The sequence below is a fragment of the Triturus cristatus genome, chromosome 3_2 (genome assembly GCF_964204655.1).
Source record: "Triturus cristatus chromosome 3_2, aTriCri1.1, whole genome shotgun sequence".
NCBI classification, from domain to species: domain Eukaryota; kingdom Metazoa; phylum Chordata; class Amphibia; order Caudata; family Salamandridae; genus Triturus; species Triturus cristatus.
This window is the reverse complement of record NC_140584.1, coordinates 334,633,312-334,651,367: the sequence shown is the minus strand read 5'-3', so window position 1 is coordinate 334,651,367 and position 18,056 is coordinate 334,633,312. Positions and strand designations below refer to the sequence as shown.

General features: G+C 41.7%; 1 protein-coding gene across 2 annotated transcripts in view; it reads left to right on the top strand.

The window, feature by feature from the left end:
- Positions 1-12,693, top strand: part of LDLRAP1 (low density lipoprotein receptor adaptor protein 1) — a 224,299-nt gene extending 211,606 nt beyond the window's left edge. For both annotated transcript variants that reach the window (XM_085647811.1, XM_085647810.1), the window contains one exon: positions 10,491-12,693. In XM_085647811.1, coding sequence (XP_085503937.1) covers positions 10,491-10,499 — 9 coding nt within the window. In that variant the 3' untranslated portion in view covers positions 10,500-12,693. The remainder of the gene's footprint in view (positions 1-10,490) is intronic.
- The last annotated feature ends 5,363 nt before the right edge of the window (positions 12,694-18,056 follow it).

Genomic DNA, 18,056 nt, shown 5'->3' with positions numbered 1-18,056 from the left:
AGATTTTCCAGCACCATCTTGGAAGTTATCAATCCAGATGGCCATATAAGCAGACACCTCGGTCTTATTCGAGACCTTTCATGCATTCTACAAGACCCTATATACAACACATAGAACGCAGCCAATAGTTTGAGCTGTACTTTGAAGACATAGTGCTGGGCTGGCTGGGGGACTCCCAGAGAATTTCTATTAGCAGATATTGAAGACTCCGAGATAAGCACTGAAATCATGCAGCTGCAGTCTGGTCGGACCACTGGTCCGGAAGGCCTTACTGCTAAATTCTGTAAAACGGTGCTTCTCTCACTCAGATTCTAAAAAAAAAAGTTTACGAAGAGGCTAGAGACTGGCATACTTTCGTAAACCATGCACAAAGTGCTCATATCTACATTGAAAACTGGAAAACCAGGCGACAAATGTGACTCTTACAGACTGCGCGCTCATAAATTGACACCAAAATTTTGGCAAAACTATTAGCCCAGCCTGAAGTGGGAAACACTGACTCTGCCCTTCGACAAGGGTGGGTTTGAGGTGCCGGACATGGAGCTGTAGTTTTGGTGCACCCAGGCACACTTAGCTGCATACTGGATGCATCTGCCACCGTACATGCCGCACCTCGCAGTGGAACATTGCCCCATGGTCCCGACTCCATACCCGCCATATGAAAGTGCATAGACTAATCCTAATTAAGACCAAACTACAGTGAAGTGCACAAACCAGGCATGGAGGGCTATTGCTGATCAAATTAAAGTAGGTACTATATGCTCTCCCCTGCTGTCGCTGCCATGCCGCTTAGATATTAGTTGCACAACAGGGGAGATGTTAACCAATGCTTTGTAAATTCGAAATGCAATCCTGGGGCCACTTTATGCAGGGGGGACTTTTCTTAAGCGGGAAAATATTTTTTTAAAGATTGCCAACCTACCACTATGGAGAACTTTATGTATGTAAGGCTCCGGCACGATAAGTCCACCACCCCAAACTTTCCAAATGAGCCACCCACTCTGGCCCCACTGCACGCCTTACTTCAGCGACCCACTGACTCATGTGGTATCGCTGCTATACCTCACCTCGCAGATGGACAGCCAACATACTCCTCAGACTGCATGGTCCAGATGGGAGGAAGACCTGGGCACCCCTCTTGGGGATGGATGATCAAAGGACCTTCTGCTGCCAGCAAACAGGGCAAATATCGTCCAGTAGCAGACTGCGTATTATACACTTCGAATATCTCCACCGCCTTTATTATACTCCTGTAAAATTATTCAGTTTCTGCCTCTGGTATAATGATTGCGACGGGTGCTGGAGGGAGAGTGCTAATTCTTTGCATTTGGCCTGGGACTGTGCCCCCATTAGGACATACTGAGATGCAGTACTGAAAGCCTCCGTGTAGTGAGAGGGGTATTTGCTATGTCAATCCCTAATCCCTGTCATTTGACTATTGGGGATACACAAGATCTTGAAGCCTCATTCAGAAGATGCATAGCGCTTTGCTTACTGCTGGATAAATGCTGGATGGCCTGCAGATGGGGACGGGCACCAAAATTCACGGATTGGATACATGATCTTGTATTTTGCCAGTAGCAGCTAACTATTTATGCAGAATTCATGCTGCCCTCGTCCCTGCCCAGGGACATCTGGGAGCAATTGCGGGCATACTTACAGGCACAATATCCTGAAGTACGACCGAGGTGGATTCAGAACGTCTGAGGACCACGTAACCAACATTAGGATGGGTATGGGCAGAGGGCAACTGTGAAATGTACAGCTGTAACTGTTTGCATGACGTTTTTGGGGATGTAGCTAGTAACTAACGTGGTGTTGAGTGCAGACTAGATATGTAAACCAATTATTCTGTCTCACTGTAAGGCTGGCTGCCGGCTTCTGTTCTTTTTCTGTTGTACTGAAAGATATGTCAAAAGTAATTTTGTGTCTCTCTCTCTCTCTCTCTCTCGCGCTCGCTCTCTCATATTCCCCCATTCTAGTTAGTTCAGCTAACTGCTGATGACGTCACATATTACATCATTCATGACATGGTCAGTGACATCATCCAGTGACTGTTTCTATAAAGTTTAAATATGTATATTATATGCCAAGGTGTATTGAAGAATGAGTGGGTGTGTCTGGATGGAGGATTTAGTAGGTGCTTCACTGACTGTTTAAGTGAGTTATTACATATCTTATTGAATGCATGGGTTAGTGACTAAACTCTGAATGTCTGTATCAGTCTGTCTGCTGTTGTATAAGCTGCTCCATGGTTTGGTTAGTAGCTAAAGGAGTGTCTATATGGGTTGTTTGGTTGCCAGAGTATTTGTATGGGTGCCAGAGTGTAGGTGTGTCTCTGTGCATACATGTTTGAGTGATTGATTCACTGGCTGTATGGGTTCAATAGTGCATGTGGAAACTGCTATATGGGTGGGTCCGTGTATGGGTGTGTTACTGAGTGAATGGATGTCTCAGTGGTACATGTCCAAGTAACTACATATGTAAAAGGCAGTGTGTGTATATAAATGACTATGTGAGTGGCTGTATAGATGAGTGTTTACTTGTATCAGTGATTGTATAAGAGTAATTCTGTTTTGAATAAGTGATCTGTTGTGTGTAACTCTATAGGTCAGTACATGGAAGTGTAGTTGATTCTTTGCATGGCTGACTAGGTGTATGAGTAACTCCATGAATGATTGGCGCGGTCTGTCTGTATAGGTGTATGAGTGCACATAGTGTTGTATTGATTGACTAGGTATGAGTGATTGTATGGGTGAATGAGTGGATGTGTGTAGATCTAGGAATCCGCGAGTGCGTATGTAGTAACTGGTATTGGTGTGTCGATGGTTTCAAAAAAGGTTGTCTGTATTTTACAGTGGGTGTATCAAAGGTTATATTAGTCTGAGGAGGTGCATCAGATTTTCACGTGTATGTCATCCGTTATGTCACTGACCATGTCATGAATGATGTAATATGTGATGTCGTCAGCAGTGCATTGCGAGGGTGCGAGTTATAGTTAGCTGAACTAACTAAAGGGGCAATTTCTATGGTTTTGTACGAGTGAAATGTCCAACTAACTATAACGTCTGTGAAACCTATAGTTTTTTTCAGTGAATTTCAATGTTTTTTTTAAAATGCTAATTTCTAACTATGCCTACAAAGTTAGGACATGTGAAGAAAGGAAGAAAAGCGCAGAACGTAGCAAGACAAATGCAGAAAGAGGCAAAAGAAGTCCAGAAAGACTAAGAAAACTGCAGGAAGAAGCAAGAGATGTGCAGAAAGAACCAACAGAGGAGCAGAAAGTCTTTATGTGCCCCAACTTTTTAGTGACTGGTACTGGTGCTAACTGACTAACCAGGACCGGAGCCAGTGCTATGCTAAAAGACACTTACTGTTCCCTAGTGTATATAGGTGTTTTTACTGGATTCTATGTGTTGGGGTACCCCTGTAATTAGCATGACCTCTGTATTTGCCTTGAGTTAGTTCCTGGGTCATTGCATGAGTACATGGGTAGTGACTGGATGATTAGAGTGCTGCAAGGACAGTGCGTGGTGATACTGCTTGGGTTTTGGCGGAGTGATTGGCTAAGTACATGATGCTGGATGGCTGATTTGAGGAGTGCATGGGTAGTGACTGGCATTTCTGGAGTGCATGGGTACAACCTGGATAATTGGAGGAGTGAATCACTACTGTGTAGGTGGTTAGAGGTCTGCATGGGTAGTGCACAGGGGATTGTAGCAGTGCATGTGTTAGTGCCTGGGTCATTCCATGAGTACATGGGAACTGACTGGAAGATTAGAGTACTGCAAGGAGAGTGCATGGTAAATTTATAAGTGCTTGGGTTTTGGTGGAGTGATTGGATAAGTACATGGTGCTGGCTGGGTGATTGAGAGGGCATCGGTACTGACAGGGCGATGACTGGACTGCATGGGTAGTGCTCAGAGGATTGTAGCAGTGCATATTAGTGCCTGGGTCATTGCATAAGTACATGGGTACTGATTGGATGATTAGAGTGCTGCAAGGAGAGTGCATGGTGAATTTATAAGTGTTTGGGTTTTGGCGGAGTGATTGCATAAGTACACACGTCATATCAGGACCCGCCCCCTCCATTCACCACTGTGCAAACGCGCCCCCTGGCGGGTTGTAATTTGGGGGGAATAATTCCCCTTGAATTCTGAGGGTCCCTGGGGGCCAGCTAGCCTACCAGGTACCTCCAGTAAGCGCCACAGAGCTGCGTTGCAGAGGTGGTCCGAGGCTATGCCCCTTTTTACACCTCTCTGCAACGCAACTCTGTGGCGCTTACTGCACGTGCCTGGTGGGCTAGTTGGCCCCTAGGGACCCTCAGGATTCAAGGTGACTTAATCCTCCAACTTAAAACATGCCACAGGGCGTGTTTGCACACTTGTCACATCAGGCCACGCCCCCCTCCCTGCACCACTGCGCAAACGCGCCCCCTGGAGCGTTGTACATTGGGGGGATTAAATCCCCCGGAGTCCTGAGGGTCCCTGGGGGCCAACTAGCCCACCAGTTACCTCCGGTAAGCGCCACAGAGCTGCGTTGCCCAGAGGTGTAAAGGGGCGTGGCCTCAACACCTCTCTGCAACACAGCTCCCTGGCGCATACTGGAAGTACCTGGTGGGCTACTTCGCCCTCAGGATTAAAATACTTAATCTCCCAATTTACAATGTGCCAGGGGGTGTGTTTGCACACTGTCAGGCCCGCCACCTCCCTGCACCACTGTGCAAACGCGCCCAAATAAAAAAACTTTTTTTTGGCCCTGGGGGTCCTTTTGGGACCCCCTGAGCAGGCCTAAGGGGTCAGGGTGTTTCTACCCTGCCCCTTTCTCGTTTTATACCTTTGTTTCTCGGTTTTCTGGTGACTCGCTTCTACCAAGCCACAAGATGGCTACCAACACTTCCTGGTTTGGAGTGTTGACCCCAATCACAGTGAAGCTCGTGCACGGGACTTAGGCTCCGCCCAGATATCAAACTTTTATTTTTCTAATTTCTCAGCAACTACTGAATGGATTTACACCATTTAAAAGGTCGCTTTCTGATCAAGCACTACCTTTTTGCAAAATTTGTGGAAATTCCGTTTAGTAGTTTTGGCTGTAACCTTGCACAAAGTTTCCTATGGGAAATTGATTTTTTTTTTACTTATTTTTTGAATTTCTCAAACTACTGAACGGATTTACACCATTTAAAAAAAAAAAAGGTTGCTTTCTGAACCAAGCTCTACCTTTCTGCCAAATTTGGGGTAATTCCGTTCAGCAGTTCGGGCTGTAGCGCTTCGCAAAATTTCCTATGGAAATTAACATGGGAAACTCGTTTTGGATCCCCCCTTTTTACTCAGCCCCCACTTGATGAATCACCCCCAAACTTAAGATGGGAGCTGACGTAAAAAGTGCAACTTTTTGGTAATTTCATAAAGATTCGTTAAACGGCGCCAAAGTTATAAGCGAATCAAAAAATGCTTTTCCTATGGAAACTAGGTTGTAACTAGAACTACCTACTGGCAACCGCCAGTACGTAATCTAGCAGTCTGGGGGGAAAAAACATGTAAGAGTACAAGCAGATATTGCTTTTATTTCAAAGAATAACTTAAAATTTGAATAGGGTTCCTTGTTTCATATCTAGTTTGAATGAGTATAAACTACCCAAACCATTCAGTAAATTTCTCAATGCCAACAGGAAACCATTTAAACCGCAAAAAAAAAAAATCCCCAGCACTTGCAAATTTCCGTTTTTTTTTAAATTTTTTTTTTTCCCCCTTCATATTCTTGGATAAACTCTATGAACTTGGTTTCCTGGTTTTGAACTCAGTGTATTGAACAATGCCTGGCTTTTCATAGTCTTTTGAAGGAAGTGCACCCTCTGCCTTAACTTCTAAGATGTGCAAAACCTAATTTGTTCTTTTTCAGGAAAGCATGCCAACTCAAGGTTTTTATAGCCTGTTTTATGAAGAGCACACCAATGAGACCTCTCAATACTGACTGGACCTTTTTGTATCTAAAGATTTGTCTCGAGGGCACAGTCTCTCCCACATACGCCCATCATTGGCTGGATTTCTCATACAACTGTCAGCTACAATATAGAAAACTCCTTCATTGCAGAAAGTTGGCAGATGCTGGTCTTCAAGCGGAGCATGCACATTTTGGATTATTTCTTTAGAGCTGTGTATACCGTTGTGTAGTTTGACTGCAGATGGTATTACTGGTAAACTCCACCTTCAAGGGTACAGTATTGTGGAAAATCGGAGCATGAATTCCAGCCCACGGAGAAACTGTCTTTGCTTAATCCTTCAGGCCGGACCAAATAAACCATATGATAAATTCAGTTCAATCAGCATTGCGGACCGCAGCCTCGGGTAGAAGATCCATGTCCTCCGCCACTTTGAAACGTTCTCGTAGACTGGGAAGAGTTGATGGCTTGTAGGGATTTTGCACACATTGACAAGGCAGTTGGGTTAGTTTGTAGCTTTTTTTTATGCCTACAGCTGACACAGCTTGTTTTCCAGCAGCCTCTTCATTGGTACTGTCCTGAAAAAGCACCATGGCAGTATGTATGCTGGATGTGCCATACAAAGGCCTTCCAACTCATCGAGCTGCAATTGTAAATGATTTCCTGGTAAAGTGACTTGGAAATGGGGTGCTGTTGGATTCACAAGATTTTATAGAAGAGCTGCTAAGTGCCTGCTCAGAACTAGGTCATAACTTGATGCACCAATACTATTCATTGTAGTGATTAGCTCTCTGCTTTTGCACTGGTCCTAGATTGCGTGGGCAGTCATGTAGCAGTTTTATTTTTGCCGTGATGTAATTCATAAAACATGATTTAGAAAAGACAGTACATTAGCACAGCATAACCTGTCGGTTCATGAGACGGTCTTCCAATTTTTCGCTTATTACTTCAAAGCCGTCAATATTGTTGGCTTCTGCTCCCGAACTCAAAAGATTTAGTTTGTAACAGTTTTGCTTTCCTGATATTAAAGAATGATATAAATGTTAAGACCACATCAGGCATTCTTGTTGACTCATGATTTGCAGATCTTTGGGCCTCACAAAACTAGTCATGAAGTCCAAAATCTAAATCTTTCAGGGCGTTTCTTAAAACGTCCTTGCTGATTTTACTGCATCCTGAGATCTTGTTTTGGCTGCAAGAACTTAAGGAGTCAAATCACCTGTTCGTTCTTCGTGTTTTGGATGAGAAAACCATCCAAAACACGAACTAACATCATAGGCCACCATGCCATTTCGGACACTGTGTACCACATAGAGGCTCTGGAATTCTGAAGAAGTCTAGAAAACTTGAAACACTTAGGATTTGATGAGATCACGCAATATTTTACTGTCAAGCCCTGAAGAAGTCTCGATGTGAGACGAAACGCGTTGGCTATGATCTTTTGACTTCTTGAAAATAAAGAAAACATTTTAAAGAAATAAAGAAGAAAATATATTTTTTCAAGAAATGAAGACTTGGGATAATACATTCTTTGGTGTGAATCTTGAACTTTGACAAACAAATGTACATTATATAGTGCTGAACCTTTGTGTATTTGATGTAAAGTAGGACTTGTTCCTAAATAAGGAGTATAGAGGGGAGTACTCCTTGGTTCTTTGCGCTATCGTGTGGACCTAAAGACACTCGTCATCTGTTGGGTGCGGATTCTTATAGCCTCTACCCTCTTTCTCTGTGTTGTCATATCTTTGTTTCATCACGATATTCATTTCTGGGATCTTGGTTCCACTCATAATTGATGTGCTGCAGTGACTGATTGTCCACATAAAACAGTTTGTCTATATTCCCAACTCTTGCCTTGAAAGTCTGTGTATCAGACTAAACACGTGTCGGCTAATCGTGTGGTGGTAATTTTAATTTTTGGATTTCAATAAAGTACACAAGACAACTCTTTTGTTGATCTGATTGGATTATTATGAACTGATTGGTGTTTCTTCGTCCTCGTTGTGCAAGAGATTCAAAACCTCACTGGGATTATTTTGACCCATGACCAACACTGTTTTTGGTCGTTGAAACAATTTAGATTGAATGGTTGTGCTGTAATAGCATCTTTAGTTTGTGTCTTGTTGAAATAACGTGATGTTGCACTTTGGTAACAAGTAGAACTGTAACTGTGGGGTCGAACTTATGGTGACATACCTTCTCACTAAAGGCTTGGCGAATTCCAGGCCCTCCCTAATTGCCTGCAGCCTTGCCAAAAACTTTATTTTAACATCCTTAATAGCTGCCGATCCTAAAGGTCTTGGTTTGCTGTATGTATCCGGACAACCCAGCAGTCATTTGCTCCCCGATATATTTTAACCACGGAATTTTAAGGGCCCTATCAAGGGCAACACAATCCACTATGAACATCTGATTCAAGGTGGGAGTTACTCCACCAGATCCTCAACTAACGCTTCGGTGGTGAAAGTGTTATGATCAGAAATGTACCTCAAGCCAAGCTCTTCATGTAAAATGTAGGCAGTGGTACTTGAGGGGAGAGCAAGGAGGCCATGCATCAATTTGTCCTCTCCCCCCTGCATATCTCTCACATCCTTGTAACCTCAGACATCACACCCATGTTGCCATGGGGATACGCTGTTCTTTATAAACCTTGAGTTGAGCAAGTATTGGTTTCGACCCAATCTTTTAGCAAAATCCCATACAGCCCAACTGCTCTGGCCAATGTTTTTTTTTTTTTTTTTTTTTTTATTGCCTTTGTGCAGGTCAGGTCCTGTGGTCATAGAATAACCACCCACCTGCCACCCTCCAAAAAGGAAATATGGACACTTTCGACAGTTCTACCCACCTACAGAAAAACATGGTCTTGGTGGCCTTTTTGCTACCCATTGTCATTGTATGTGATCTGGTGAAATTGGTCGCCAAGTCAAGTGACTCCATAAAATCAAACATTTAAAAGATTTAGGAGGCCTATAGCGGTCCTTGCAAACAGCACTGAATCATCTGCGTAGAGTAGTACCTGAACCAGTTTGGCCCCTGGTCTTGGGATGTCTTTAGTAATGCCTGTGAGGTTGTCCCCAAGTTTGTTTATATAGTGTAAACCGCAGAGGGGCCAGAATGCACCCCTGTCGTACCAGTTTCTTAACCTCCCAGTAATCTGTTAAACTACCATCTTTTAATATTGCCGCAGTGGTGTGTTTGTGGGCATATTGTAAAAAGGTTATCTAACTCTGCTCCATGCCCAAGTCCCCCAGAATCTGCCACCGTTCCAATCGGTTAACTATATCAAATGCTGACGTGGAGTCCATGAATCTCAAGTGCAAGGTGTCTGTTTGCTACAGTGTACTTCCCAATCACCAAACTCAATTTATACATGTATCCAATGTCCCTCTCCCTTGCATAAAAACATACTGCAGAGCACTAATCATTAAAATGTTCTAGCCACAGTGATAACCAGTTTAAAATCGCCTTTCCCATGATTTTATAAAAATCTCCTTTCCCATGATTTTGGCAGTGAAGTCCAAGAGCGAAATGGGTTTAACCGGCAGAATCCTCTCTTGCGCTTTTTTTAAAGATTGGGATAATAGCCTTCGCCCATGATTGGGTGGGGGGGTGGGGGACCACATGTACTAGCCGCATTAAAGACCCGTGCCAGTATTGTAGCCTTAACCCCCCGCAGTAGCTAGGTTGGCTACATGGACCTCGGCAACATTAAAGTTAAGTGGTTCTAGTGGTAGGCTGGACTATCCTTGTGTCTCCATCCTCTCCAACTCTCCATCACTATACCCGTTCTGGGGCTACGATGCAATCTGTTTGAATTTCCAGTCTCCGTAAGAAAACGGGCTATTGACCACTTCCCAAAACCTGTTGCCATCTGAGTGTATACTTGCTTGGCCAAGATCCTCCCAGGCCTTTTCCCCTATAGCTTTCTTCCTCTCCTGGGTGGCATTCTTAGACGCTCCCTCTCCCCCCCCCCCCCCCCCCCCCCCCCCCCCATGCCCTAATCTCACTCATTTCTTGGTTTTTGTTTAAAAACCAGCATTGGCTTCCTGTGGACAGTAGAACGGGTACCATCAAACCACTGCTTCACTTTAGATCCAATACCCCTGCACGTAACAGTTACGTTGGTGGCTATCGGATAGTCGATATTCCAAAAGCGACTCATTTGGCTTTCCATGAAGCTTGATGGACCTACATGCTATAGATGTGGAAAGATTTCTTTTTTTTAGAGGGGGGGGGGTGTAAAACCTTTCCATTTGAAGTTTTTTTTCAGCAAGGAGTACCTGCTGATGTGTTGACAGCTGAATTGTGATACTGCCATTGGGTGTGGAAGCTGTCACCGTCTTAACAGGTTTGCCACTTCCTGGTGCAAGGATTAGGTATTGCATCTCCTCATTACATTGCAGAACATAAACAGTAACATGAAGATACATGTCCTTTTGGATACTAATTGTATCCCTTTCTGTTCAGTAAAACTGGTGTCACCTCTGATGGTACCTTACGCTTATGTAATATATTAAAAATACTCCGCTTCTCATTTATGTGCATGTAGGCTTGCTGAATCGAGATCAAACCCTCAAGTTCTGGATACAGGTGTGACTGCGCAAGATTTTCAGACGGAAGAATGCTTATCGCCTACAGATTGGGACAAAGCAGACTTGAATTCTACGGAGAGAGATGACTTCTTTGGGTTTTGACAATTTCCAATATCTCCCAATAAGGTGCTTAGTCTCCCTAGTGTAAAGGACCTAAAGTATTAACTTAAGATGGTGGCCATTTTCTGAAATTGCTTGATTGAACAGTCTTTGTGAACTAGTGTTTTTATGACATACTGCACTACTTAAAAGCAGTTCCGTTGGCAAAATCACTTGCATATTGTGCACATGAGTTATTTACCTTCCTTGGGCTCAAGATGCATGAAGCTAATCTGCCCCAAGTGCATGGAAGGGTGCTCTGTAATCTGAGGTATATTTTCTTGACTGAAATTGAATTGCAGTACAAAGGATGAGTGATTGGAAACATTTTGAAACTAGTTGGAGTTATTTTAAAGTTGTTTGAAGGATGTTTGCATGTTCTCTTTTTGCAAGGGTGCAGTGGAAAATTAAGCCAAAGTTTTATGCTTGGTCAATAGTAAATTCACGGGTTTTCACCTTTGATTCCATATTCATGTATAGTAGTCTTTGAAGAATCTGTCACGTTTATGCACAAGCAGTAGATACCGTATTGCATTTATTTAATTTTACATTGTGTACCTATATTTGACTGCTTTTTGGAACAATTTTTTTTGTACGTCTTGAATTTACATTTGATCAAGTGTTACACTTCATTGTGAACACATGCTGACATTTCAAATGCACCATTTTGTTAGTCCGTGTTAGTATAAATGTTGAATATTTTTTATTTTTGTCTTATTTATTCATTTCCTTCACTTGTCATTTGAAAGTTATGAACTTCAAACTGAGTAGGTTCAAATGTTAAACCTTTGGAGCATTCTCTTTACACATTTGAAAATGCTAAACCAAAAACAATGGGCAAACTATAAAATGCTTTCACAAAAGGGTTTGCGTCGAATGTAGACAGCAGTATGTTTTTTCTTTTGTGACTTCCATTACTGATGAAAATGGTTGAAGGTGTGCACATTTCTGATTAGGTGACATTTTTCCATCGATTCGCTTGGATACAGAAGTATTTAGTACTAATAAAGCAAGTAAACCATGTTTGGTTGCTTGGAGTAGTTGATGTGGACTGATAATTGTAACTGTACCTTTCAAGGTGAGCAGTAAAGTTCAACGGCAGTGACTCCACACAGAAGAAAAGAAATGCAAAAACTATTTTTTTTCTTTACTATTTAGGAAGGGCGTGATGGCGCAGGCACTTGGCTTGCGAGTCTTGATATTCTACATTGTTGTAGTTGCAGCAACGTAAACAATACCGGATGTGCAATACTGGATTTTCAAGCAATAATTCATGTGCCAGGATGAGTTAATTGAAGTTTTGGCACCTTGCTGAAATTGTCCTGTCCGTATTTGTTCTGAATGCCTAACATTTTAATTTATTGCAAGTATGTGGTGTTCTCTTGGGATATATATATGGTTTTGTTTAATAGTGTCTACCTAATCCTCCAGTAGGTGTTAGAATATTTAACAGTAAATGTTGCAGTTTAGTCTGTACCATATTTTGAAACAACTGCAATCCCTCTATGGAGCTCCACAGTACCCATTGACACAATTTGTGCGCCAGATGAAAATGCAATTTTATAAGCGTCAATTAAAATGTGTATATACAATTATTCTCCTTGTGTAAAGGGCACAATGTACTACTATTTTCAAGAATTTATATATTTTTCATTATACATAAATTATATTACTCTGTAGATCCCTTACTGGTTTCAATTTAACAAATAAAATGTATGTACCGCACAATTTATATGCAATACTTTGACAGTCCAAACTATTTTTTGCTAACTGTATAATAACCAAAGACAACGACCATGGCATAGAAAGTCGAGCAATCATTTGGCCATGTCTTAATGGGACTGTCATAAGATGATGAAAGCACTTACCTTGGGCATATTGCTTGATACTGTATTTGTATGTTTTCTTCTCCCAGATATCTGGTAATAGTTTGAATGGGGTTTGTGGTTGATCAGCCTGTGTTGGTACCAAAGAATATATTTCTAAGGTTAAGAATCTGTGGTGTGTAAATAATATTGAAACTGTGTTCAATTCCCAATAAAATAACGGGTTTTGAAATTTCTTACTTGTGGACATATTTTACTTCTTTCAAAAACCTTATTTTCAGTCTCACTGTGTTGATGATATTGCAGCAATTGGCAAAACATTGTGACAATATACATGTGCTCAGTTTTATTTCATGGACCAAGTTGTTTTGATCATCTGGTGCACACATTTTGAAGCCCTCTTCCTCTTTGTGGCGTGTGGTTTACACTCACCCCACATCTCATATACAGGTTTGCAACCGAGTTCCATTTCTTTCTAAATATGTTGATCTGACCTTTTGGGAAACCAGTAGTTCAAAACATGCATGGGTCATCTGCTCAAAAGCCTATCCTCTTGCCTCATTAATGGAAAATTAATATCTGTAGTACCTGGTGAATCAATCCATAAAATAGCAATATGGTAATCTGCTAAATTACTTTTATGTTTAGAACAGCACATTCTGAAATAACTCATGACATTTGTTAAATATGGTATCTCTACTGTAAATGAGTTGCAATGAAATGGCATGCTTCAAAGTCTCCTGCAAGGGAATGCCCATCCTATAGTGTGAATCGTTCTAGGCCAATCCAAGTGCCCATAACCTCGGCAAATGGTGCAGTCTATTTTTCATTCTTTTTTTTCACATTCAACATTTTTAGTACATCATAATTTCTTTATAAAATATTGACAAATCTTATTTACTATAGGAGCTTTTGCCTTACAGTGATTTTGTGAGGCCACTGAAGGTTTATGCAATAACATGTAAATTTAAAAACATTTAGTTACAGGACGATCAAAAAAGTGCTAAGCAAATTCAAGCAGGTTGTCACCATCCAGAAATCAAAAAACTTCGACCAGGCCATGTTGGTATTTATAATTTTTGTACAAAAAGAAATTAGAGGGTCTAATGTTTTTTACATATCATGAAAAGCTAAGCAAAGGTGGTTGTTAGTGCAGTTACCCAACTGGGTCTTAGGACAACTCTAATCTTCACTGCAATGGTGTATTTTCTTAAATCCTAAGCGCCTCCTCCATGCTGGGCCTTCTACAGAGTATCACTCACGATGGCCACCTTTTCAGTTGACTGAAGCCATAAATGTTGCCACAAGCTTTGATTTGAGAAAGCAGAATATCTGTAAAGATAAACCAAGGACCAACACACACATGCTTGAAGAGTGGCAGATTTATTTGCCAAAGAATTGCAGTTGAGATCAGTTAAGACTGCCGAGATTGATTCTTCTTTGCGTAATCCAGTCTTAATATACAGTTGTGAAACCTTATGACATTTTAATCATGAGCACTGTGGCGTGAGCATTTCTCAAATATGTCAATGTGTGCTTTTGCCTAATAAATGGTTACAGTTAAGTGTCTACATGTACATTTGTTTCATACATGATTGCAGTGACTCACATGATCCTGCTTATATTAGCCGATTTTCTACACTTCTGCCTCCTGACCTACAGTTTGAGCCGGTTATCTTTTTTTTTGTCAAACAAGCATTGTTTGATCTAGTCAGCAGATGCCCGTTATTCCTGCTTCCTACGCACAATTTAATCACATGATATTTGACATGAACAAACGCTTTATACAAGCAGGTGTAGAGCAGATTGACCTGTTCAAATGAGTTATTTCTAAGAACCAACTAACTGGAACTGGCTTTTGTATGCATGTGAAGGTTGGAGAGCCATTTCTCAGAATTGAGCAAGGACCAGCAACTGACATGTACGCTGTACATTTTCCATTCATTCGTTTCTTGCTGAAGTTCAGACAATTTATTTTAACTTTTATTGTACCGAGCTGTGCCTTGTAAGTGAGAACACATTATTTCTAAGCAGGTTGTACACCGAAAAAATGCAAAACTATGGTTGACTTTAATTTATCCATTCACTAAAGGAGCTAATAAATTTATTAATCTTTCAGACTATCGTTTGAACCTTAGTTTAAAATTTCATCATAAGGCATGTCAGTATCTAAACTATATTGTCTATTCCTTTCATTGGCAGACATGTCTGCATGAATTCCGTAGCTATGGTTTACATCAGTAGCCGATCTGTTTCTTTTGAACAATCGCTGTGAATTTTGCCAGTTGTCCCACTTATGGCAGGCAAATAATAACAATATTCCCATTTATAATACAGTCTAACATATTCCTAATGTCTAACCCCATGAGCTCAAATGCCGTAGTGAACCTCCTATATCCCCATGTGCTGATATCTGGGTTTCTGTACCGAACGTTAGAGGAGTCTGGAATGTAAGTGCAACAGGACACTTCGAATTGTGCATACTCCTCCTTTTTCTGCCAGCATCATGTCCACAATAATCCTGTTTTGTGGGGAAACTCATCTTGCAGCCTGAAGTTCTACTAGTATACCTGCTCGTTTTATTATGGTGGCTTCTAGTAGGGATAATTTACGTATATATTCATGGAGTTGATAGGCCGACCAACCCATGGTACCTTCCCTTTAAATATAGATCAGCTGCTATTTCTTATGCTGTATCTTTGATCCACAATTCCTTTACCTTTACATGTTGCATGTCTTTGTAGCTCCCTTTATAAATCTTGTATTCTTTTATTGCTATAACAGGTGATACAAAACCTAGGTGACAACTATGCCAGGTATAAGCTTTTTCTCCACAAATAAAATAAATTGAGTCACCTATATAAAGTGGAATTGTATCTTTATCAGTTTTCATATCGAATGCCATATTACAATTTGTACTATGGGCCACCTGATAGGTACAATTACGTTTTAATACAAATATTCCCTACTGCGTTTTTTAATTTAAAAAATGGTATGTCAGAGTTATCCTCTTTTGATGGGCCTTCTAACCTTGTGCTCGTATTTTTGTATAGAAAAGGGGAAGTGAAGATATCAGAAAAGGGAAATGTCACATTTTGATCTATTACTACTGTGCAGTTCTCCACTGTCAGAAGATCTACAATATATTTGATTCCCCTGCAGGCTGCTCTGTAGGTACTCTTGCAACGTTGGTCCGTGTTTTTTTTTTTTTGTACTTTGCTAAACAGTTCTCTCCAGCTTTGCTATTCTATATAGAGCATAACGGGATGCATCAAAAGGTAAAAGGAACTTGAATCCAGGGTAAGCCTTTATCCACAGAATCCGGGAATTGCAAACCTATCCAGCAATCTCCTCTTGTTAACCCCTTATTGGTATGATGCAGCAAAGTCACAAGGGAATTGTGATACATTTTCTCCCTGTGGGCAATTTTATCGGGTGATAGTGTATGCAGGTACAATAGCAGGGGGTGTTGGGACGATCTTTCCCATGAGATAGAACACATCCAATAGATGCAGTGACTAATGTGAGCAATAGGCAGAATGCTACCTCAGGTAAGCACATTTTAGACTTATGCCATTTTATTTCTTTTCCATTTTAATAGTTGTATATTCAAATCTATGCATACCTAAGTTTTTTTCTCCTCTTTCTTCAATTGGATGTAGTACTATTAATGACGCTATGGGCCTGATTCTGATGCGGTTAGGAAGGCCTCCTAAAGGTATTTGCTTAGTCCAAATCCGATCGAACGTGTATTTCTGACTGACTCGGAAAGGTTTCCGACAGAGTATGATGCGAGTTAGGAATAACCAAATCTGAACTAGACAGTATTTGGAATGAGTGATACTTACAGAGCAGAATCGTACGTCTCTATGGGCTGCGTTTCCAAACGACGGAGTACGATGCTGGATTTAGTCAGCCTTTCCAAATCGTGCCATCCTACTCGAATCTGCAGTCGGAATCAGACTTTGGGGTCCTGTAGCAGGCCCGCCTGCACCCGGAGCCATCCCAATCGGGCCCATGGAGGTTCCCATGGGTCCTGCCCTTACCAAACCTGCCCAGTGTGGAAGGCACAAGGGGGTGCCTGCCACAGTGTGCCTAATTTTCCCCAACCACCCCTTTCTTCAATGAGAGCCTATACATTCGGTCGGAACAAAGGCTCCTATTGAAGTCAATGTGAGTCTGACCGAATTGTATCTGAAGCATCGGGATGCATCATACTCGGTCAGACTCTCCCAATCGGAGTCTTTCGGAAACCATTCCCAAACCCATTTGGTTGAAAGCTTTCCAAACAATCAGAATCTGGCCCCAAGTTGTGAATTACTGTAAATCTGCACAAGAATATAAACTAAAGACACTAGAAGCATAAACCTATACAAGATGAGGCTATAATACACAATGTACTGGGAGCAGTAAGTTTTTAATATATTGGAGGGAATTGACAAACCCTTGGTACTGCTTCTTGCCACGCTTTTGGTCCTGTGTATCAACCGCTAGGGCAGCCACACTTGTATTGTAGGAGTGTTAACTGTAACTTACCCCAAAGATAGTTCTTTAAAGTTGGCGGTCTTGACCACCTGGGAAGTTATTTTGCTAGATGCTGCAGCAGCACTGGTGCTCGCAGTGACGGGAGGACTCTCCAATACCTCCTGGCTCAGTTCATCTGCCTAATGCTGTAGTGGCACACTTTATGGTGCAGCGTTGTTTAGACTAATTACTCCTTGATGAATGTTCTTACACCTTGCCTTTATGTGAATGAGCAACTACCCCTGGTGGTGGTTTGTGAAATATTCCCTTGTTGAATTCTCCTGAAAGTATTCTATCCAAAGCTTCTTGTAATTCTATGCTGTTCAACTCTCGCATCATTTGAAATTCTAGCCTGTCAATTACTTCCTGGAGGCATGTAAGCGCGTCTTGGTTGTTTACCTCGACTAGTATGCTCAAAGTCCAGGATGGGTGTAAAAATATCTGTTAGGACAATATCTAGCAGCAATACTCCCATCTGTTTCTTGCAGGAGATAATTAACCGGAGTTACTGACATTTTCTCATTCTTCTTTGTGGACCTTAAATTGTATCTTTTTTCTTTAATTAGTTCTGGTGTTGGCATGTGCTGTTGACTTGGGTCTTTGCTAGACACTCTCAGGCGGTGCTGTAACGACTTAACACCCAGTCTCCTGGCTTGTGTATTTGTGCCTGTCGACCTGAAATGGTTCTGGAAGGGCACCCTTCACCTGCTGGTTGAACGAAGCAAGAGTACATGTAAGTGACATGCAGTAATCATTCAGCAATTCATTGGTCATCCTAGGCAGACCATTTTTATCTAGCACTCCCTTCACAATCATTGGCAAACCAGTGACCATTTCATGTGCTCTGAGATTTCTTGGCATCCGGTGTGCTCCTCATGCTAATTAGAGCAATTTAAAGCATCCATCCAGGTCGGTTTTGTGTCGGCGCACCTTTGCTATTTTATTCAGTTTTTTCTTTCCACTGCCCCTGCGGCCTCTGGATGATAGGCAGTGCGGTTTCTGCTTTATTCCCAGAGCTTTGCATGTCAGCTTTGTTTCATTGCAGAAGTGTCTGCCATTGTCTGACTATTATTT